Consider the following 24,587-nt stretch of genomic DNA (forward strand, 5'->3'; position numbering starts at 1 on the left):
TGATCACCATTTTGAGCTCATCCATCAAAAGGTTGCCTCTTCCGTCTACTGAGTGGAAAAATCTGACAGAACTTGGCAATGGACTGGTGCTGCTGTGTCACTGAATCAACAGTTATCACCCCACAACCACCACCAGGCTTAGGGATGAACACAACACGTGCTGTAGATGCACGCTGTGTTCTCAAACTCCATTAAGTCCAAAGTGGTGGCAATGTGATTGATGGTAAGGAGATGGACTCTAATGAGCGCACATACATTATGAAGACATTGTGACAGCAGTGTCTTGTCTTCAGTAGGTCTGAACATCAACCAGCAGCAGCACGTACACGCTGCTGAAGCGCAGTACGTGTCCGAACAGCGTCATCATAACCACGCCCACCTGCTCTAACCCGATTGGTGCAGCGACGCGGCCGCGTCGTTTGAATCCGTGTGTCTGTGCCGGGATCGGCTGCTGTGAACAGCGTTGAACGGTGTTTTATACAAACTGTAACTGCGCATCAGTACTCAGCTGCTCAGGTACGTTTGTTTTCGGAGAGATTAGCAGCAGGTTGCCACAACGTCAGCAGTTAGCGGCTAAATTGAGCAAGCGGACAGCCGCTGACTGTAATTTCTCCAGGCGGTGTCTCATGTCCGTCAGCCGTGATGCTTCAAAGTGCAGCTCACCATTTCAATTTTAACTAGTTCAGCGTTCAGTTCATACGTTGCAAAGTTTGCCTTGTTTTTCAAAGAAAACTACGACTTCTTGCCCTTTCCTGGTGACTTTTTTTTTTTGATTGGCAAGGACTTGCAGGACGGATGCTTCGACTCCAAATGTCTTTTCAAATTTGAAGTTGACAAGACTGGCTTTAAAAATATAGCGCAAGTGGACATAATTTGCACAGAAAAGGTTAGATTTTTGCTGCCGGAATCTCAGCGAGGGTATAAGTAAAATCCCCGACTGCTGTTTTTTTTTTTTTTTTTTTTTAAATGCCAGTGTGCGCAATGCTTTGTGGGTAATGTAGTTTGAAGCAAGTCGAGTACTTAATGTGTAGTGTCGTCCGCTGGCACAATGTGGGTAACTGCAACACGTTGTTGCAGCAGGAGAAGGAAAATTGCGTAATAATTGGACCTAAACAGTGGCGTTTTCTTATCACAACTTCACAATAGATTGTGCATCATCAGATAAAAGAGAAAATTCATGATAAATAATCTTTTCGTTTATAGTTTATCCTCAGTCTGAATGGATCAGTCATTATTGTGACATTATTGTGTGTCTCTTTTATTGTGCTCTGTTCACAGGTCACCTAGTTCAATTTCACTTTATAACATCACCCTTCACTATAACTGAATTTGCCATCTATTTCTGCAGCATTTATCTTTTTTTATTTGTTTGTTTTTTTTTTTTGTTTTTTTTTTTTTATTAGGTCTGCACAAATATTCAAAATATCATCCAAATAATGGACAATGTAGCCTGTTTTTTCTGTGTATCTTGTAGCTAAGATTTGATAATGAGAAATTTTCCTGGGCTTGTTGAACCTGGTTTGTATTACAGACTCCCTTTAATCTCCATTAAAGGAGATTACAAAAGGGATTCCTTCTGGATAATTTATGTATCCATTTAATTTGGACCATACAAATGTTGTGAAACAGTTGTAGTGTTGATGGAGATTTTTGTTTCCTGACATCAGTTTTTCTGTATGTGCTCACACATCAAGCCTGGAGGCATAAGTACTGCTGTATTGCTGCGATCTTATCCTGTGCATTTGAGACAATGCGCCATGATGCAAATACCAGCCGCCGGAAAGGCAAGATTCCTCAGCGCCGCCCACCAATGCCCACACCAGGAACCTCCAAGTCCCCAAGAAGGAGCAAAGCTTCAGGTGAGACTGAATCACATTATATCTGTAGTTCTCATCCAAATAACGGCTTATTCTGTGCATACTGATACACATGTACACGTCTCATGGTTGCTGCTGCTTCAATGAGTTTTCAGATCACGCTTCAGTACACAATGTACACTATATTTAAAACTGCTGCAAAAGGAGTTCTACAAAGAGCCAAACGACGATGAGATTTCAGTTTTCTGTTTTCCATAAATGTTTCATTTTGATTCAAGTGTTGGATCATCAGAAGTTCAGGGTTTGACCAGATTCTAGGTCCGAACCTTAGCTGCTGACCTGCACACCAATGGAAGTCTTAAATAGTCAAAAATAAAATCCACTGGAGATGGGCAGAGTTCAATACAACAGAATTTACAGATAAGAGATAACTCTGGAATGCAACTGGAAATCTGTGCCTGTGTCTTTTTAGTAGTCGTAGCCCCTCCTTGAGTGGACTTTTCGTACATAAAAATCTATCTTTATCACCCTTGAAATGTCATAATTTCCAGAAATATGCTTCTTTGTACAATTTCTAAAGCTGGCTGCCACTTTAGACTCAAGATCTGGGGAATTGTACACATAACACACATAGTTTGGAACGACCTGCGTGTTCATAGATGAATACCAATTACAGATGCTGTTGCATGGTGGAATGAGTACTTCTGAAGAGTTGAAAGACTCATCCATAGTTCTGCCAGGTAACTTGATGCTCATTGCAACTGAATGTGAAGCAGTTGGGATGAGAGTTTGAGGAGCAGTGGCTGTACTGAGCTCTGAGCCTTAGACCCTGGCTCTCAGCTGGACAACAGTGGACCTCTCCCTCCAGCTAGTGGATGAACCCCAAGTGAAGGAGCTGGATATTGACTGATTGATGCAGCATCAGCAAGACTATGTGCAGGACTGTCATGCTGAAGAGGGAATTGTGTCAGAAGGCAGCAAAGGTATTGATTTACCAGTTATTCTCTGCTCTAGCCCTCACCTATGGCCATCAGATCTGGATAGTGACTGAAAGAGTAAGATCCAAGCAGCTAAAATGGGCCTCCTCTGTAGGGTGGCTAGTTTCAGCCTGAGATATAAGATGAGAAGCTCAGCCATTTGAAAGCAGCTTAGTGCAGTCACTGCTTTCTCATGTGAGAAAGAACCAGTTGAGCTTGTTGGCTTTCTGGGAAATAGGCCTCCTGGGTGGCTTTTGGTCCTCCTTGTGTGGCCTTGTGTGGAAGTGTTGCTGCAGGGGACAGTGTCTTAATCTGCTGGTACCCTAACCCAACTCTGAATAAGCAGAAGAAAATGGAGTGTTGACTGTTTACCTGCATTTGATCTGTTGATCTATCAATCGATCTTCAAAAGACGCTGTTGGATAAATAAAAAGTGAGGACTTTTCAGTGGAATAAAGTTTTACCTGCTACTGGATACTGATTCTGAAAATCAGATTTGAGGTCTCCAAATCTCAGTTTTAGAGACAGATCTTTCAGAGATTTAGAAAAACATGTCTTTCCTTCACAAGCTATAGGTCTGGTATCCTTTTGTGTATAAAAATGTTCCACTCTGGTGAAGTAATAGTATCACTTCAATAAGAAACAACAAATCGTCTAACCTCCAGAGCATCATCCTGTGTCTCCCAAGAAGCGGAGATTTCGACCAGGCACAAAGGCTTTAATGGAAATCCGCAAATACCAGAAGAGCACCAACCTCCTGCTCAGGAAGGCACCTTTCTGTCGTCTGGTGAGCTGCACAGTAGCAAACAATGAAGACAAGACTTTTGTAACTGATTTGATTTGAAAACTCTAGGAATTTTCTCTCTGTTTACGGATGAACAGAAATCTGATCTACACCTAATGTTGCAGTGACAATGGTTTGAGCTGTCATTTCAAGTTAAAGCAGAAACACTAAATAATTAAATAACACATTAAATTGATTGTAGGTTTTAACTGTGTTGCTAGTGAAATTAATTTCATAACCTCCATTGTAGAGTTTGTAATTGTCTGAAAAAACATTTTTTCTCTGTTTGTTTCAGGTCTGTGAGGTTTGTCAGGGTTTTTCCACACAGCCTATGAGGTGGCAGGTCTATGCTCTTTTGGCCCTGCAGGAGGTAAACAATCGTCTCCACAGCCAAGATAGCAAACTGTTGTGTTTACACAGACTGCACAAGATAACAGATTGTTCTGTGTATTGTAATGGTAACACCCTAAGGCACAGTTGTGTTTGAAGTTATAGTATTGAACTTTCCTTTATTACAATGTCAGAAAGTACTGAAACCTGTTGTGTATTTTTGCGTTGTGTTTACCATTAACCAAAACCTTTCCGTCAATTGTCAGACCTAGAGAAATGTGAGTTTTATTCATGGCTTGTGCTTGGGTGTTGGGCTGCCCCAAATGTTTTTCAAGAACCTTTCCAGAAATGCCTCCCAGAAGCTCAAAATTATCAATGTTTAGTTTATTTAATCAATATTTTTGAGATCCACCAGCACCTTGAACCAGAAAAAACATGTAATTTGTCAGACAATCAAGCTGAGTTAATCTCTGACGTGGTCTCAGTCACGTGGTCAGTTATTTATTATTATTATTTTTTTTTTAATCCACTCCTATGTTATGTTATGAAAAGGAGGATATCAATGCTGATTGGTTGCTATTAAAAGACTGACAAAGAAGAGGAATTATATACATTTATAGAACTGGGCCAGCTGAGACTCAAACTTAGCAAAATATTATAGCCTTTGTGGTATCTGTCCTAAACACTTGACTGTTGGATCAGCTTTTAGAGCTTGTAATGTTATAATCAGCTTCAGCTTCAGGTTAAACCACTGACACAGGAGAAATCCAAACTGGTGGTGATGACAAATGCCATGATTATACAACACAAATAACTCAATAGAAAATAGTTATTCTTGTCAGCAATCCAAGTAAAAGTGATGAAAGATGATCTGGGTAGAACTGAGATGAAGTCATTTAACATTTTCACTTAGCTGAAACCATAATTTAATAATATAACTGTTGGTGTAACCTTAAAGTCCCAGTCATACCTCCCAGCTATCAACGAGGGTCTGCTGTGGTCAGTGTAAGTCAATGACCACTGTTTAGGTCCAGTCAATGAGTGCCATATTTGTCTTTTAACAGAAAGTCACACTGTCAGTCAGTCAGCTCGAGCACTGATGTGACATCACTTGTTGTTCTTGCTCTTTTTTGTCCTCTTAGGCAGCAGAGGCATTTCTCGTGATGTTGTTTGCAGATGCCAACCTGTGTGCCATCCACGCCAAACGAGTAACTCTGTTTCCTCGAGACATTCAGCTAGCGAGGAGAATCCGTGGGGTGGACAATCTTTAAAACGAGGAATGTCTGTTCTGGCTGTTCTTTTTTTTTTTTTTTTTTTACTGTTGCATGAGTTCGACCTGTTCAGAGGAAAATAGAAAGTCATCATTGAACCAACTATAATCATTTGGGTCGCACCCAAGTAAGCCTTATTTCTTTATGTTGTATTTTTATTTTTTGTGGAATAATTGTTGTCTGTATGCCATGTTAATTTGATTACTGCCTAATATTGTATTATGTCTGAATGTATTTCCCTGTTGAAGTAAACATCCTTTTAATAAACTGTACAGTATTTACTAGAACCTACTTGAGTGTTATTTGTGTTTTGTTTTGTTTTTTTTTCCCCTGCTGTCAATGTATTTACACCAGTTGCACACAGACCTTCAGACGGTTCTCAGCTCAGATTGGAGATTAGCTACTATTATTTAAAAAATAATATTTAATATCCACCACAGATCAGCTTATTGATGTGATCAAAGGGGGAAAAAAAACTTTTGCTGCGTGAGCAATGCTTCTTTCTCATCCTATGAGAATATTTTCACATTTTTAGTGCATTCTATTTCTCCTTCCATGTTTTTGGGGTAAATAATTCCCCTTTCAAGGTGTTTGCTTTTACATTTCTTCATTTACAGTTTTGTGCTGTTTTTCACACTTAGATACAATTAACTCGACACACCAGGAACTGGGGTATATCAGCAGTAATCATGGCTAGAAAAGCATTTAAGAAATGTCAGCTGTATGTTACAGTTGTTTCTATCACTCACAGAAACCAGTAAGAATGATCGCTCCTCCAATAATCACTCTTGTTCTCTCTCTCACACACACACACGTGACATTTCTGCTCAGAGCAAAATGTGAATGATCGTAGTTCACGGTCTGACTGTGGGACAGAGTGTGTTGAGCACAAAAGACCAGTAAAGATCCCAATGAGACCTCTAATCAGCGGTGTTGTAATAAGCATCCGGCTCTGTGGTTTATGACCCCAGAGATAATCCCTCTTGACGCTGCCCTCTGACTGCCAATCAGAAACAGCTGGCAAGGGCTCACAAACACATTGTTTCTGTGTTCTGTCATCTTGTGTATGACACGTTTAAGTCAATTCATGTGTGTATTAGCGTTTTTGGTGAGTCAGTGGGATGTAGCACTAAGAAGGATTACAGGGATTGGGGAGAAAGATGTGAAAAACAAATTTACCTTTTCCTTATTGCCCGTCTAGAAGTGCCTTCCTTCTACATCCAGGTGTCCAGCCAGAGCTACCTCCTCTCTCTTCATCACTGGGTGGATGGCTCTTGAAAGAAAATCCCGTCCATTGAAGATTGATGGAGGCTGATGTGCTCCTGGGAACCTTGAATTCAGCAGAAATGTTTTTTTATCCCTCCTCAAAGTGCCATGGCAATCCAGTGAAAATCCTCTGCAGGCAGTTCCTTCGACTCACACATAGAAAGAGACAGCTCCTAAAATCATGTCCAGCTTAACACAGGTGGGCTCCAATCAAGGTGTAGAGACATCTCGAAGATGATGGGGGGAACTGGGCGTCACATTTCAAAGCAAATTGCTTGAGTTCCTTTTGGACCATGTGGCATTTGAGCTTTACTTTTGAATAAATCTTTCAAAACTTTTTTTCTTTTTAAGTTTCTCGTTAAGGGGTATTGGGTAAGGAAAAATCTAATCTATGAACAAAATCTGACCATGACTGAAGCAATGTGTTATCTCTGACACACCCACCATAACTACCATTTCCTTTCCTTTCCTTTCTTTTTGTAATGTTTGTGAAGCGCATTGGGCGAAATGTGCACTTCATGGCATTAAAGTAACACAGGAAGGAGCTGTTAAACCATTTTTCTTGGAAATGTGATGATGGCAGGGCGAGGGGGTGTAAATATAAAGAGAAGTGCAGCTTGTTTGCTGGTATTCATATGAAGGGTCTCATTCAGGTCTGCTGGGTTTTAATTTCAGTTGGTTTTCATTTATCAACATTAAACTGATAACAGAAACAATGGTTTGAATTTATTTTGAGGAGGACTTGGATATATCAGGCTGAATCCCTGATATCTTTATGCAGCCATATTCATTGCGTCTCTCAGGAAAGGCTTTCACAGATTGCTGTTGCATTTGAGCTCCCTTGAAACGCAGTTTTCTGCCTCATGGCTAGCCACCAGTCCTGTAACATTTTCCATTAATATAGCGCACGACCCTGGCCTGCACTCAGAGGCAACACATATATGGGGTTGTCAAAGTAAATGGCTTCTTCATTTATCAGCAGCCTAATTATTGCTGCTTCAGGTACATAGACTCTGATACATTGCTCAGTAGCACTGCTGACATACAGCATTGTGGTAATACTAACGACTGAACATTTCAAATTTTGCAGACAGTGGAGAACAAAGGACCTCAATTTGGGGTCATGGATACCTATTTCCACTTCAGGCACCCCCACTGCTACAGCCTTGACGAACGCACCCCCCTGTCCTGGGTTTGATTCCCACACAAGATTCAATTCAATGCTTTTCTCTTCAATGGTAAAGCCACCTTTAGCCCGGTTTCCTACTTCCTCACCCACCTGACTCACTCTGCACCACCCTACTTCTTCTTATCTACAGCCGGCACTCATGTGACTCCAATCTCTTGTGTCTACTTTTCAGGACTAACCATCAGTGTTGGTGCAACAAATACTAAGAAAGATCAAGGTCTTGCGTGCAGTTGTGCTTTGAAAGCATTTTCAGAGAGAGAGGGGATGACTTTAAAAGATCTTAACAAAGCATCAGATCTTAACAAAGGGTCGGTTGCAGACAGCTCTCCAGTTACCATCTGCACAATGCTGATAAACGAAAACATCACTAGCAACTTATATGCTTCTTAAAGATGCCCCACAATTATTGTAATAGTTTTAAATAATGATTTCCCCCCAAAACTAAAAGAAACCATAAAAAAAAAAAAAAAAGTTGCAGACATTTTCAAATTCCATCTGTAGAGATATTGGAGCTTTACATCACAATGTTGTTGACATGTTTCCAAGCATAAGCACAGATTAAGTGCCAACAGCTCAAGGTCAGAAGTTGCTCCGATATTGAATTGCATTTTTCTTAATGGCAACTTTCAGTATTAACAAAAATGAGGTGCAATAAGAGAGAGGACAGGGAGGCAGGATGGTAATAACGCCAAGCACTCCGGCTGTTCAGCACCCGACCTGGGATCAGATTTCATCAGTGAGCAGTGAGCCCAACCACAAATTAATGGATTCTCATTTACATCTCCAGGGCAGAAGTATCTCATAGAGCTCAGAAGCTTTTTGTAATTGTCATTCAAAGACTGTGACAATAATGAAGGCCCCCTCAGCATAAGTACTGCTATATGTGACAAGGCCTCATCCCTTTTTTCGCAGAGTGACAATTATGGTGCTATGTCAAACCTTTATTTAGAGTAGCTGACTTTAATTACTATCCAGCTCATATCAAGGCTGAATATTTATCGTCATGAGTTGCAGCATCTCCCTACTCATCAAAAAACCCTGCAAGACAGATTTTTACACACAGATCCAAGCAAGAAACATGAGCTGCCAGATGCTTAGACAGGTTTTAGTATAATGGCTTTTTTGGAGGTGAAAATGTAGATGAATACAAAGGAAATTGTATTATTTATTTCTATTGAGTATTTGTATATGTAAAAATGTTTCTGCACAGCTGTAATTCAAAGCTGAAAGTTTAAAGTGTTTTTCACAACACTGAAAAGAGCCCGTCAGCATGCTTTGTCTAAATACATCAGAAGGTGAATATAACTTCTTTTATAGTCAGGATTTCAATCTTAATCCTGACTATAAAAGTTGCTATCCATGGCCTTCTGTTCTTATTTTCCCTTTTCTGTTTGTTTGGCATCATATAAAGATACTGAAGCGTACAACCAGTTTACAGAGCTGAAAGTCATGGGACTGTGGACAGGCTAGACAACAAACAGTTTCCTTTCTCCTTGCCATATCAGCATGTGGGCTTTCTGCCACAGCCCTCACTTTGCCTTCATGCACCAGTGGTCTCTGCAGCTATACATGAGGGAATTGTTGTGGAAATAAAAAAAAATAAATAAAAAAAATACTGTCCTTACCTCTAATTAGCAGATTAGGGCTTGGTCAACAAATGCACATAACACGCAGGAGCAAACCATTTTTATTTTTAATTTATGATTAGCCCTATTGTATTGAGATGCACAATTTGTTGTTAGTACAAAGCGTAATTTTTTTGCACTAAAGGCTTAAATCTAGGTGATTCATACACTTTTTAATCATACCAGGAAAAGAACTGAATGATGACATGGAGCATGGTAAAGCAGTCCATATGAGCAGAGTCTAATGTAAACCTTGTCAAATATAAATAAGTTTCAGTGGGCCCAAGATTATTTTAGTTAGGACTGTTGGGACTTTTAGGCATGGAATGCATGAAAATGCATGACATGCCTAAAAGTTTTTAACAGTTTTATTGAAGTGTTACATCAAGAGGGTTAGGGTACTCAATGACTGATGTAAATTCACTTTGGCCCTCCAGCTGGGAACCGTTCTAAGTAAATGTAACTCGATTTAAGGATAATCTTACCGGAAGTTAAAGGAATGGGATTTCAAAATAAAGGCCCGAACGGGTGACGATTGAAGAGACACAAAAAAAGAAATGGCAGACATTTTCCCATCTTGTACTTTTTCTGAGGCTGCCCATGCCAAGAAGGTCTCAACCAACGATGGCCTGGCTTCAGATGACCCTGTCCTCTTCTGTCTTCAGCAGAAAAGACACTTGGAGGGACTTGGGGGAGTTGTAGCAGCCCGGGCCAAAAATGATCAGCACACAGTTTTTGCTCATGTATAGGATATTATTCTTCTCTTCATGTCACTCATGTTATTACATGTCATTTAGGCATATAAACTCTTCAACCTTAGCTTTTAAAATGCATGTTCCAGACACATGGTCTACACGTCTGTCCATTTTATGCTAATGACCTAATCAGCTTTTTCTGCATTCAAAATGAAGTATGCTGTTTGCACGACTCAAAACCTTAAGTTTCTTTATTTATTGTTTTCCTGTGCAGTCCACACGAAATAAGGAAACATTGTTATGCTCATATGGTGTGATAGGCCAGTTAAGTCTGGTGTGTTTCTCGGGCTCTGCCCACAGATAATGACTGTATTATGAAACTCTTCACCGGAAGCCAGTGCCTACATTTCGTTTGGTTTGACGGAATTTGACGCACCAGCAGCTTCAGTCAGTCCTGCACGCCGAAGTCCACTCAGAGGAGACTTATCTGGAAAAGTGATCCAGGGACGTCCCCAGAGGAAGACAAAGAGAACACCAGTCCTTGGACAGACTGGAGCCAGTAGGTGGACAGACCCATTTGAGAAGTTTCTGTCTGTCTCTCTGTATCTCTGGGTGAAGGCGGTTATGCGCGCTGACGGTGCTCTCTGGACTCTACCTGCGCTGATGGGCCGGGCCGGCAGATGAGCAGCGGGCGGTGTGGGGCTGCCAGGGCTGCCAGAGGAGGTCAGGACGTTTAGGTAGGATAAATATTCAATCAGACTATATTCCCCTGTCCCCCTCAACCCACCTGTGACCTTCCTGTGTATGAGTGGATTCTCTTTTTCCTGAGACCGAAGGGTGAGCGCAGCCTCAACTTTTACGCATTTCCAACAATGTCTCCTTTTGGTCTAATACAGATTTGTTAAAGTTAATGCAGAAAGGAAGACTGCTGTCACTTCCCACGCTTTCCCAGCGTTTTGGACTAAGTGTGTTAGTGTGTGTGTGTGTGTGTGTGTGTGTGTGTGTGTGTGATATCACATGGAAAAGATCCGTGTACCGGGATGAAAGAACTCCCGGTGTAAATGTCGGTGACCTCCTTCTTCTTCAACGACAAGCTCAATATGCGACAAATCAAGTTATGTGGCGACCCCCCTCAGTTATCTGTGTGAGCTTCATTCACAGTAACTGTGTGCCCGGGGCAGATATTTGGAGTTGTGTTGATTTGATGCGAAATACCGAGACACGAAAATAATCATGAGGTCAAAGCTCTTCGATTCTTGGTGAATGAGAGGCATATGGCCATCTGAATTAGAGGATAAATATCACTGGCTCCACTATATTTCTCTTTTTCTCTCTCTTTTGCTTTCGTTTCTTACTCTGCAAAGCCACCAAAGAAGAAATCTGACGTTTTTGGTGACCCTGAGGATGCCGAATGATTTTTGTCTGATCGTGACAGAACATGTTGTCAGTAGCTGGAGCTAATAAAGAAGGTAGTTCCTGGTGATTATTTTGGACCTTGCATCAATAGAAGAATTATTTCAGTCTGATCCAGGTGCACACAGAGTTCATGGTGCCTTTAGGGTCTGTTGTAGGCTGAAAGTAGCCATCTCAGTGGACAAGTGTAACGCATGTTTATGTAAAAGACACACACACAAATTCATTTTTTTCCCCTTTCTTGTCGGTATTATAACTTAGATTTTCTTCAGTCTTGTACTCTTCCTGTGCGTGCCTGATTGTTGAGGGTTTGTGAGGGTTTGAATGGATGGAATGAATGTGTGGTAATTCAGGGTGGGTGGGACTGATATGGGATGGGTCCGAGAGATTTGGAGGTGATGCCCTATGACAGAACTACTATTTATTATGACTATCTACTTTTATTACCTGTGATTCTACGGTCCTGCCCAAAAAATCAATAAAAAAGTTTGGATTAAAGAAAGAAAGAAAGAAATAAATAAATAAATAAATTCAAGAAGGTCACTTGGATCATGTGGAAAAGATACAAGCTGACAAAACAGTTGAATATGGTAATTGCTGGTAGCAGAACAGCCCGTGAAAGGCCTTGTATTCGGGCTGTTTATATTATTCATTCAGGCCTATCACAAACAGGTTTGTCCTCAAAGATGTCTCCTGCTTAAAAGTGGATGACGCGCTAATCTGATTGGCCATTACTGCAACCTGTCCCAAAGAAAAAAGAGCTCCCTCCAACCATCCAGATTTCCCGGTCCTGTTCACCTGCTCTACAGTTCAATTTATTTTTCTGATCACAGAAATTTCTGCATTTTCTTTCACTTTCCGAGAAGCAGTATCATAAGTTGTCCGGCCTGAGGCCTCAGTGGTGTGCCCAGACATCAGACCTCCCTTTTGTAATAGTATGATGGCCAGAGATTAGATTTGCCTGGTCAGGCTGGTCCAGCGTACATACAGGGAACATTTACAAAGGACAGATATTGATTTATAGATGCTGTTCTTCAAACATGGAAGCAGACAAAGTAAGCTGACACTGTTTTTCCATTAATTTCTTCCTCCTGACACAATCGCCATTGTCAGAAACCAAGGTTCCACTGTCCTTTTCAGCCAATACAAAGCCAAAGAGAATTTTTGTCTTTCAGTCGTACCCGAGGGCTTATTTAATTGACTTATATATTGGATCCGCTCTCACTTGGAGAAGACACTTCCTGCTCAGTGAAAGTCAAGGAGAGACATTTTTCAAGATTTAATCTGAACATCATACATTAACGGATTCAGATTCCTCATGCTGCAGTTATGTTTCCTGCATGTGTGTGAGTTTCCTGCTTATCTGTCTCTGTCCTGTCTGTTATAACCAGTTTCAAACAAAACTTTCGGGGACAGGCCACTGTCCGACAAGACAGCATGTCCCCAGCACTGTTCTTAAATTTCTTCTTCCATATGCATGATAAGAACAGTGTATGGGCATCAGCGACAACTGATGGTTCAATGCTCAAAAAGGCACCCAATATGTGTTATAATAATTTGAAAGTAGCACAATTGGTTTAATTTTTATGGCAATCCCAAAATGCACTTCACAGCGAGACAGAATGACTAAGAGTCCAAGGGTCTGCATCCATGCTAAGAGCTCTGTGAGACCTTTGACCTGAATGCTAACAATGCTATACTGACACGCTTATGGTGAAAGTGTTAAAGTAGCGATATTTAGCAAGTTCACCATCGTACTTGGCTTTAAAGCATGCGTGGATTTGTTAATAGGCCTTTAACACAGAGTACAGCTGGGGCGGGATAGAGTGCCATTAGTTTATAAAACTGAATATTTGGCATCACAATAATAGTCTATGTAACAGTGCAGCATTTACAGCTGTTTCTGCCCCCCCACCCCTGACACCATCTGCTAATACAACCCCAGGATATATATATATATATTATTATTTTTTTTTTTTTTCAGGAGCACTACATCATGGATAGATTCAAATTAAACAAATTGGGTGCAGTATATAATAAATATATGAAGACATCCCATAGACAGCTTTGGCAGGAAATTGAATTAAACTTTGTCTACTCAGTATCACCAGCAGGCAAATTTAATTTAATTTATTCAGGGCTGAATTTACAATCATCAGAAGACAGATAAAAGTCCTTGAAATAGGCAGAAAATGTGGAACTACAGTTAAAAAACATTCAAGTTTATTATAAGCACAGGACATCACAGAGAAAGAATTCAACACAAGGCAGATTTTTTTTTTTTTTACTATCAGCCAGGAAATAGAAATAGTAACATAGTTACTAATAGGAAATAGTAACAAGGGTTAGGGTAACCTTAATCCTATTCCTATGTTGAATTAGAAACTTTAATTAGAACCTAATGTGCTTCACCTCTTGTTTGAATAAATCAATGGGTAGTAACGAGGATTGAGGAATAATGAGGAGTAACATCTTCAGAGGCCAGGATATATCACTTCCCCGACACCTCAATGAACTTCACCTTCTTAGCTGTAAATCCCAGCAGATGATCCGCAACAACAGAGTTTGGCTGCTGATTTTCATTCATGTTTTACATTTACTCAGGAAGGATAAGATTAACAGAGACAACAAGAAAACATGCTCCCCATGAAAATTGAAAGTGGTGTGAGACGTGAATTCATTGAATTTAGTGAATGAAAAAGTCTGATGAGAACACTTAAACAGAGACAAAGACCAACTCCCAGAGGGAATCACCAGAACAATGGGGAACACTTTCCTTTTGTACTACGCCACAAATATTTTCTGTGTGGAATCACCCAGGATCATTAAGCCGGAGAGTTTTACATTATACGGACAAAGCGTGGGATACTACTCCTACTGGAAGTTTCGGAGCCTCGTTCAGATGCTCAGGAGGTTTTTATAAAAGCCAGTCTTGCATATTTCATGTATATTTTCCTTTGTAGATTCCACTACTTGATCTCTCAGTTATTTATTCATTAGGGTGAGTTAAGGTACAGGGCGAGTGATTATGCAAGGAGCCTCCAAGTCAATCCCCAGCACACTCCACCATATCTCCAATGTACACAAACGCACACACATTCCCGCACAAGCATAAATTCAGTAGCCTGTTTTTGGATCAACAATCCAGGATTGGCTCTTCAAATTTTTCAAATTCCTCCTCGCTGTCTGTCCCCTCTGAGGCTGGAACACTTGATATGAGCTGTTTAGAAATCTACGCCATGTTATACTGTTTGCTGCCTACTGCGTGCGGTTGTTCTTCATATTTCTTTTCAGTGAAACTCACTCTGTCCACCAACACTAACAACGTGGTTGATTGACTGATTGATCCTCTACCGCTGATAGTGGAGCCAATCCAGGCTCAGGCTAGGCGAGGTCAGGGTACACCCTGGACAGGTCAACAGTCCATCACACGGCCGACACACAGAGACAGAGACCAACAACCACTCACACTCACACTCAAACCTACAGACACTTTCGAGTCACCAATTAATCTTTGGATGGTGAGAGGAAACTGGAGGGCTGGGAGGAAACCCACCCAGGCATGAGGAGAACATGTAAACTCCATACAGAAAGGCCAGAGGCAGGGAATTGAACCTACAACCTTCCTGTTGTGAGGCAACAGTGTTAAACACTATGCTGCTGTGATGCCTGGTTCATTGATGTGATTGACAAATTCAAATAGTGTTCTAACATAGAATGAAAGTGCCATGCATATGTGTGTGTGTGTGTGTGTGTGTGTGTGTGTGTGTGTGTGTGTGTGCCCGTGAATGTGCCCGTATATGTTTTGAGAGGTCTGCTCTATAAACACGATTGTTTATTTAATCAACATTGACCAGCCTGGTTTGTGACGCATGTAGCGTTCACAAACAAACACATATGAACACACACACACACACACACACACATTCAGGACATATTAGGAGCAGACAGCCCCCTGCCTGGTTAAACAGAGACATTTTATCTGTCAGCGATAAATCAGATGAATTAATTTCTCCAGTCTGATGCTGACGTCATCAGTGTATGACACCCCTGTGGCTAATTAATCCAGGAAACAACTGAACACCAGGCCATTCACTTCACAGATGCTTTACAGTGCTGAATTCACACTGTGTACACAGCATGCTGTGTTTCACTGGTATGTAGATGAGCCCAAGCAATCACACACATCTGATTAAAGGATTATAAACATATAGCAAACTAATGTATATTTGTTATGTAAATCTGTTATGAGAGAAAGAAGTGTAGGGGGGAAAAAGATGAACAAATGCACTGCAAGAGATTGTGCTGATATCATGTACTTGCACTTGTGTTGTGTTTGCCTGCCTTGAAGGATTTCAGAGGGTTATCTGGATCTTAAGTTATCAGAAAAAAAAAAAAAAAAAAGCCAAATGATGATAATTTTGCTACCAACCTCTCCACTGTGAACTGTGATTTTTTTTATGCAAAAACGGCTTTATTCTGTTTTTATGATGGTTTCGAATCCCTGGTCTGCTGTGGAGAGCTCTGTAGATGGTTTAGCTTGTGATAAAACCCTCCACACATCTGGTTCATAACTCATCAGAGAGACAATAGACACAAAAGCGAGCAGCAGTGTCAGCTCCAAGCCCCTAACCTTAAACGTGAAAGCACTTTATGGACCAGCTTTAATAGTCATACAAAAGGTGTGGATGTTTTTGAGGTGGAGATTCAGATGGTGTAGGTAAGTTGTTCAAAGGCTCCTGAGCCACCCTTACCGGGGGTATCCAAATCTCTGAAACCTATAGGCAGCCCTGATGATTCTTTGGTACTGCACAATGTCACCAGCTGCTATTTTGATTTAGAAACTTTTAGCTCGCTGTTGGTCAATTTTCTGTAAATTTAACTCAAAACCAAATTCAACTCAAAGACTCAGAGTTGCCCAATGTTAGTTCACAATCAGTTGACAGCTACAGCGTAATAAAGTTTCGATGATGGTTCGGGTAAAGGCCAATTCATACCCTCCATTTTGTGAGGCAACACTTTGGTCCAAGTGTTGTAAATATCGTCGTGTACCATCTGTGCATGTCTGCGTCCTGCTTCAGGCAACTCAGCTAGAAACAAGCCGCAACTTCTACAGCATGCCTTCTGATACAAAGGACAAAGAAAAGATGCAGGCGTGAGCATAAGGCCCGTTGAGCTTCAGTGTATTTCACCGTCTCTATATGTGGAACATGTGCTTGTTATGATAGAAAGGCAGCAGTGACTGATACATTGGCGCTTGGTATGCACAGTGGAGCATCATGAGCTGGTGGAGTGTGGAAAGCAGTGCCACTGCATTCTGCCTGTTATCTGAACCATAAGGTGTAGATGCTCCCCTTAAATATGTGGCAGGCAGCGACTTGACAGTTGTTGATATGTTGCTTTGAACTGAGACTGTTAAATTGAAAACTATTGAACTCCCCCACCACCACCACCAGTGATCCTGGCCTGCTTTTAAATCTCTTCTCGGCCCATGTTCAACAGTCAATGACAACAATATATTCCTCTCCTTTTACGCCTTTTCTGATAAGGGAGTTGGTTCAACACACTGTCTTTGTTGCTCGGCCATTTGTCTTTCTTCCTCCTCGTCGCTTTCCTTTATTTTCTCTACATGAATCATCTCTGTATCCCCCATTTCATTGCGTTCTCCTACAGTGTGCAGTGCTTGCTCTTAAATGACCCTGGTCCTTATCTCCCTACATTTTCTCACTCTCTTTCTTGAAGCGTAAAATTGAACCTCCTCTGCTTTTGCCCATCCCACTCAGCGCATTGTATACTTGAAAGTGTGTGTGTGTGTGTTTCTGTTTGTGCAGAAGTGTGGGTGTTATCTGCTCATCATTCTACACTGACCCTCGTCTGAACCAACACTTGGAAGTTTTCACGCTGGCAGAGTGTACCAATTATGTATGTTTCGCAGTCAATGCTTAAAGAGAAACTATGTCTGTTGAGCATCATTAGGAACAAAAAAGAGGAAAAGACAGAGTCAGTGATTCGAAAGAGGAATAGGTAGACATTACTGCTGCACGGGAAATCAAGAGAAATGCGATTTCATCTGACACTAGCAGTAAAGATTGGAAGCTAACCAGTTATGATATTATTACCAAACAAATATATTTGGAACTTCTTTTAAGAACTTTAATGTTGGATCAATGAGTTACTTAGCACTTAGTTTCAAGTATCTCTGTAGCTATATCCTCGTTATAAACAAAATCAATCAGATGACCAGTCCACATGTGTGCATTGGTTCAGATGTGAACCCCAAAAAACCCTTCACTTCAGATTGGCAAAGATTTTAAATGAATCTGCAGAAGCAGCTTTAGTCTTCTAAATTCTTTTTACAGACTTGAATCAGTAAAAATCCCTTAAGGGATAATTTTGTAGTATTTTTGTTGTTTACTGTAAGGCTTCCTGAAAATTCTCTTCTTCTGTCAAAAGAAAATGTGGCTATGGATGAGTTTCCACTTTTTTGCACTGAGGATGTTTGTTAAAGGTAGAGAACAGACAGCTTTTCCCACAGCGCTGCAGTATCACAGTGTTGGTTTATACTAAATTCTGTTAATGGACCAAAGGCATGTTGAGAGCTGAACCGATCCATTATACATGAATATATATTATGATATATTTCGCACAGCTGCAAGGGGGGAGAGAGAGAGAGGGAGGAGCGAGCGAGGAAGAGAGAAATATGTCTGTGCTGACTGTTTGACATTCAGATCAGACAAATGAAATTTTTGACAGCATCTCCTCAGTTCTACAGTTGCAGTTGTTTCCAAATGCAGATTAAACCCAACCAATAAACATTCCTCGGCTGACTCATTAGTCACGGCACATAAATGGACAGCAAACATTGCATGATGAATGAATCACCATCTGACACATTTTCAAAACCTATTCAAGCACTTGAATGGTTTTTGTTTGTTTGTTTGTTTGTTTTTAATTATGTCTAAAATATCTAAACCAGGCAGTGAAAATGCCCAGGCTTGAGAGTACGGACTTGAGATGGCGTCCTTCTGAGCTTTACTCAATGGGGCTTTGTCTGGCTATGCATTTTTATTAGTGCGCACACACACGTGTTTGTTGTTATGTAAAAGACACTGGTGCTGAGGGAGCCAGGATTTGTAAGTAGACAGATGAACACAAATCCTCTGGGATATCACTTACCCCTCTATGTCTTTCATTAACTTCCAGCTAATGTTTTAGTCATGCCACTCATCTGTCGTCATGACTCCTGTTGTTGGGACAACTATGATCCCAGCTCTTTACGGGGCAGCTGAAGACCACGCTGATGTCTGCTCACCGCCCGTCCATCCTGTCAAGATGTAACTGAATGGCAACAGCGACAAATGAAGGGTGAAGCACTGAAAGCCATGAAGTGTAAAATCCACAACAATGCTCAGTCAGTCAGTGCAGTTACAGATAATACAGAAAACACAAGCTTTGTTTTCTTATTTCAAATGGCTGCATTGTGCTGAGTACCTAATAAAGAGATGACTAACTAAGTCTTCTGTTATGACTCTAAACATACCATGACCAACATTAGAAAAATATCGTTTAGCAGGTACAGCTGATTGCCTTTGCTTTATAAGACGGTAACATGGGTCTTCTGATAACTCCACAGCTACAGGATTGATAGCAGTGAAATTTAATACAGGCATTTATGATCCCCAGAGGATGAACTGAAGATGACTCATCCTTTAGACAGACAGAGCTAAGCATGGGTATGTGCGTGGGAATTGCATGTTTGAGAAAAAAATGGAGTTGCAAAGGAAAGGGCTTTTTGAAAGGGAGATTAAAAATATGAAAATACTCACAGTATAGAGTCCACTGACTTTTTTCTGTGGGTACTTTTTCAAGTGAATTATTGTTTCCACAAGCATTTGAATATTATAGTGCCTATAAATAAGTGGCTTGCTCAAATAATGTCATATAGCCTGAAGACAAATGCATGAGCTATACAAGAGACGTGCTGCGTAATCATGCGATATATTAAGCCGTGAAGTCACAGATGCTGTATTTTCTCGGGTTAGAAAAGACGTCTCAATGGCAACACTCTCCTGATTTTTTTTTTTTTTTTTTTTTTTTTTTTGCGTGAAATGTTTTTGGCCTGGTCCCAGATTTTCCTCTCTCTCTCTGTTGCTACTACGGATTACGGACTGGCAGGATATGAATGCCACAGGAATCTGATCAGGTCCATTTGTACTGTCACGTATAGACCAAATCGATTCAGCTAATTTTTGTGGTGATGCTGTGATTGAAGTAGACAGAGGTCATTTCATGTAGTCCACCCTCAGACCAGCGACACTTTAATGTAGCAGGGTGAGACGGTGGGAGAAGGCAGCACAGACACAGACACACACTGCAGGGAAAATGATGAATGATGGACTCATTGAGTGAACTCAGACCAACGTGTTATTTTATTATCCACTTCAGATATATTTACACTTTTGTTACTATTTATTCAAGCTCCATTCAAAGTCCATTCACAGCTGTTGTGGTACATTGAGTCTCATGACTACAATAAAGTCAACAAAATCAATTTTTTTTTTTTTTTTTGGTACTATTTTTTAATCAGCAATTTTCTTCTTACTTACAGAAGGAAGCTCTCAAATCCACAGCTGCAGCAGAGAAGAAACTGCTGGTGTTTTAGGTTAGGAGTGTAACTGTTGTGAGACCAGCAGCTGTATGAGTGCTAAAAAGCATAAATGCTTACAGTCAAACCGCCAGCTGTCAATTATATGTTCCTTCAGAGATTTCAGGCTTCAGGGAAGGGAGCCCACCTTTTTCTCAGCATTCTGATTGTACTATTCGAAAGAGTTTATATTTTACAGGCAGGATGAATCAACGGGAGTTGAACCTTGAGCTAACTGAAAAAGTCTTTGTGGTGCCACAAGGTTCTCAGGATGATTTAGACAACTGACATGCTACGACATGATACAACAAACCACTGCATGTTGTAACTGTTTAGAGAAAAATATTTGGCTAGTTCAGCTGCACCAATTTGGATGTATTTTTTAAAAATTTGGCAATGTTAGAGAGGTGCAGTAGCAAAAATTGATGAAATACTCCTACAGCAAGTGGTCATAAAAGACTCAAAACATGCATCGCTAAAGTGAACTTCTATTGTGCATGATTGTTATCGCCTTTTTTCTCTCTTTTTCAGCTTATTTATACAGCTTGATGATTAAACAGTAGCCAAACAAGAACACGGAATTGGAAAAAGGAAGACAATATCAGTTTGAAGAAGTAGAATATATTTGGGAACTACTCTGGTTGAAGATCAAGTGTAAAGAAGAGGGAAAAAATTTAAAAGTGGAAAACTGCATGATATGAATTAAAAACGAAGCTATTAATAACCAGACAACCAGACAGAAATGAGTGAAAATTGTGTTCCCGCTGAAACAGCTTCTGTGTCCACAGTTGGTGCAGAAAGAAACAATCTCATCCACAGCAGCTCTTAAGAACAGCAGCACTGGGAGCTGCAATGACACTGACTCTTGAATAGCAAGCAATAGGACCTAAAAAAACCTAAATCATGCTGCAGGTCAACTCTCAGTTACTCAAAGTGGTTACGGCCACTTGATCACGCCCTAAAAACAATCTCAGCCAGATCTACTAAGCAATCAGCTTCGGCAGCAGAGAAGATCATCGTCATGATCATCAGTGTGCAGTGTCTCTTCTCAGCCCAGATCGATACGCTGGAGGACCTAATGCATGGCAGATTTAGAGGTTGATTAAAATCTCCTGCATGTCTCGTCTCACTGAACCCAAATGCCAAGTTGCATCCAACTCTAGTGTCACTGCAACCGGCACAACAAAAGCAAGCACGCACACCTTGAGTGAAAAACACAAAGGGCCTCCACAGCAGATCGATGGAGCCTTGTATGTTTCATGGACGAAAGCCTACTTAATGCAGCATGCCGGCTTTAGCAGGCAAAATACACGGTAGTTCTGTAATATATGCGAGCCGTCCACCGCGGGACTGTGAAGGACGGTTGACCTTTGTGCCATATCTGATAAAGTTTTCTGAGGTCATTTTTGAGATGTCTCATTTGAAAGCCTAAAAAGGGGTTTTGGGAACTCAACCAAAATCCTTTAAGTTCGTGTTTAAGTCCCACTGAATGTTTGTGCCAAATCTGAAGTGGTTGGATGCAGTGACAGAGGTGTGGAAGGACAACCACAAAATCTGGCTATGGCAGGCAGAACTACTGAAGGGCGGATGAGCCACTCAACAGATCAGGTGGTTACATAGTGAGGACAAATCCCATGTTTGTCCTCATTGTCACGGCCATTCTTCCTCTGCAAGCATGTGAGAACAAGTGGAGGACCGGGTGGTTCCATTTGTGAAAAACGCTCACGATCTTCAGAGTGTGTTTGATGTCTCCTCTCAGATACCTGGTGTTCAGGTGGACAGAGCTCTTCTAAAGCTTTGGGCTGGTGGTGGGTTGTTTGACTATATCCATGAACCCAAAGGCGTGTCAGAGGCAGGTTGTGCAGCAGATTGATGCATTGCTTCAAAATGATCAGTGAAGTATAACTTTTTCATGTTGGGATGATCAGTGGAGAAACCGACGTGTGTGCATCCACTGTGTATCCTGCTGCATAAAGTTAACTGCTTCCATCCAGCACTGCTGTGTTGTGTTGTGTTGTAACAAAGACTGTAACGAAGACTCACAACTGGAAAGTGCAAAAATCATTCCTGATGGAAAGCTCTGCGGAAGAGGATGTTTTTTTTTTTTTTTTTAACTTTTTTAGCTTAACGGAAAAATACAACTTAATGTGACAGCCACACAGTCACGAGTGTGTCTGTGACTCTAAAAAAGGCACATCTGATACAACCACTCGCTGCAGGTCCACTTTCGAAGGAGCATTTTTATCTTTTTGGTTCAGTCGTCAGCATAGGAACAGATAGCATTCAGTTATAATGCTCACAAACATACACAAACATGCTCTTTACGCTATAGTATGAGCATGTAACAGCTTTAGATGGCCCATAAAAATACATTTATTATATTTTCTGTTTTATATCGCTTTGGAGTTTTTTAAGGGGGGGTATATAAATAATTATAGACAAATTTGAATTTCATTCATTCAAGTTCTACCACTTATCCATTTCTGGGTCGTGGGGGGTGCTGGAGCCAATACCAGCTCACACTGGGCAAGGGTGGGGTCACCCTGGACAGTTTGCCAGTCCATCACAGGGTCAACACACAGAGACAGACAGACCAACAACAGATACTTTAGAGTCAGCAGTTAACCCAAACATGATGTCTTTGGATGGTGGGAGGAAACCCACACAGGCACAGGGAGAACATGCAGACTCAGCACAGAAAGGCCCCAGGCCAACCCACGACCTTCTTGTTGAGGGGCAACAGTGCTAACCGCTACGCCGCCATGCTGCCCAGTTTGATTTTCACTGTGAAAAGAAAAAGTAACACACAATAGACAATATACTAATACGGGAATATATTCTATTGCGTTCACTTGTGAAACGTTATGCATGCACTGGCACCAGATATCAGCGTTTTTATCAAAATATGCTGGTGCCCTGAACCGCTTGTCCTGATACTTATCTTATCTGTCATTACTTGGTTGCTCTTTCTGCAGGTTCTCAATGCATGAATGACGGTTAATTTGAGATAAAAAAAATAGAAACTTCCCAGGAGAATATGACAAAACAATGCAAGAAAGTGCATAGTAACACACAAACACACACACACACACACTTGGACTTCTGTCTTTGTGAGGACACTATAAATCTAATACTTAACCCTCTAACTGATATTTAAAGGTCTGAAAAAAAGTGTCCAGCAGACAAACACTTAAACTACCCAACATTGTGTCAACACCTGTGCACCGTGACGTGCAGACTTGACATGCTGCTAATGAGACTGAACAAAAATACACACGCAGCCATATATTGTTTCTCAGACTTGCATTACAGCTGGAAGGAGACTGACTCAGAGACTGTAGTCTGTAAATCTGATTGCTTCTATTCAATAGAAATGTGTCCAAATTTATGAAAAAAATTTGACCGTGTTTTTTTTTTTTTTATACATTCATTTTTTTCATGTTATTCTTCTTTCTAACCAGATTTACCCGGATTTAAAAAAAAAAAGATTTTAAGACATGTTCTGTAGTCGACGCATCTGTGCATGCAAAATATAAACGAACAACCCCACACTCATGAAGCATATAGCATCAGCGCACTGATCTCTACGGGTGAGTGGCTGCTCACAGCGATGGGTCAGGGGTTGGAAAGCTGGATGTGAGTATAACAGCGGAGAAGCCCCAGAGGAAGCATGAAGACCATATGTTCGGTCATCTGAAGAAAGGCATGGCTGCACCGCTCTCCTCGCAGTCAAAAGCACAATGATCAGGATGTCACACTTGTGGTGTGATTTAAATTTAAGCTGAAGGGACTCCTGAGCAATAGTTCAGTGTTTTGGGACTTTCTGTGTGCAAGCACACCCAGATGATCAGTAAATCCCTGTCGCTGTAGAGGCATCTAGCCATCAGTCCATGTAACCTGAGAGTCAGAGCTGGTATGGTCCGTCCTCCCGCTCCCCTCCTATTCCCCTTCCACTGCCCATTCCTGCCTGAGCCTCGTCCCACTTGTCCATTATTAATGGAGCCAATCCTGCTCTGCAGAGAGTCAGCAGCTTTGACAAACCTGGTGCTACACATAAATATTTACACTCAACGGGCTTAGTCCTTAGGTTTGCTGTCTGCATGAGAGTGACTGCTTTGGATCAGAGTAGAAGTTCTGTAAATTGCCAATACAGAGTTAGTGTGTGTGTCTGTGTGTGTGTGTGTGTGTGCATACCGAGCAGAGCATTGATACGTGAAGAGGAACACAGCAGGTGCATTGCTTTGTCAACAACACCAATCAGGGGACAAAAACATTCCCAACTCCGAATGATCACAGAAGTGCATTTGTGTGTGTGTGGAGAGCAAGAGAGGTGGCACTCTCCCAGCTTGTCTTCCTGCTTCAAAGGAAACAAGTGTCAGAGAGGAAAAACAACATGAACAAATCGAGACAAAAAACTCAGAAGGAAGGAGCGCTGTAATAGCTGTCAGTAGTAGCATTGTCCTGTCAGTGTCAGTATCAGAGCAGAAGAACCAGACGAGCCAGTTAGATATCAACACGACAATTTGGGCGTCTATCCCACCAGCCTTGGGCTCTATCTGCCACAAGCACATAGACA

At 41.2% G+C, this 24,587-nt stretch overlaps 2 protein-coding genes across 3 annotated transcripts in view; both read left to right on the plus strand.

Annotated features, from left to right (window-relative positions):
* The first annotated feature begins 411 nt into the window (after positions 1 to 411).
* On the plus strand, positions 412 to 5,444 carry cenpa (histone H3-like centromeric protein A). Of its 2 annotated transcripts, none has more exons than XM_029504897.1 (5): positions 412 to 516; positions 1,695 to 1,859; positions 3,460 to 3,581; positions 3,874 to 3,948; positions 5,051 to 5,444. In XM_029504897.1, exons 2-5 carry the CDS (start codon positions 1,751 to 1,753, stop codon positions 5,177 to 5,179), a joined length of 435 nt encoding a protein of 144 aa, XP_029360757.1. In that variant the 5' UTR covers positions 412 to 516; positions 1,695 to 1,750; the 3' UTR covers positions 5,180 to 5,444. The 2 variants fall into 2 exon arrangements, with proteins under 2 accessions (XP_029360757.1, XP_029360765.1); XM_029504905.1 differs by lacking the exon at positions 412 to 516 and adding an exon at positions 762 to 886.
* A 4,937-nt stretch (positions 5,445 to 10,381) lies between these two features.
* The window catches only part of gcgrb (glucagon receptor b), a 36,050-nt gene continuing 21,844 nt past the window's right edge, over positions 10,382 to 24,587 (plus strand). The window contains exon 1 of the mRNA XM_029503697.1: positions 10,382 to 10,691. The gene's annotated coding sequence lies outside the window, so the exon portion shown is untranslated. The remainder of the gene's footprint in view (positions 10,692 to 24,587) is intronic.

Source organism: Echeneis naucrates, chromosome 1, assembly GCF_900963305.1.
Source record: "Echeneis naucrates chromosome 1, fEcheNa1.1, whole genome shotgun sequence".
Taxonomy (NCBI): Eukaryota; Metazoa; Chordata; class Actinopteri; order Carangiformes; family Echeneidae; genus Echeneis; species Echeneis naucrates.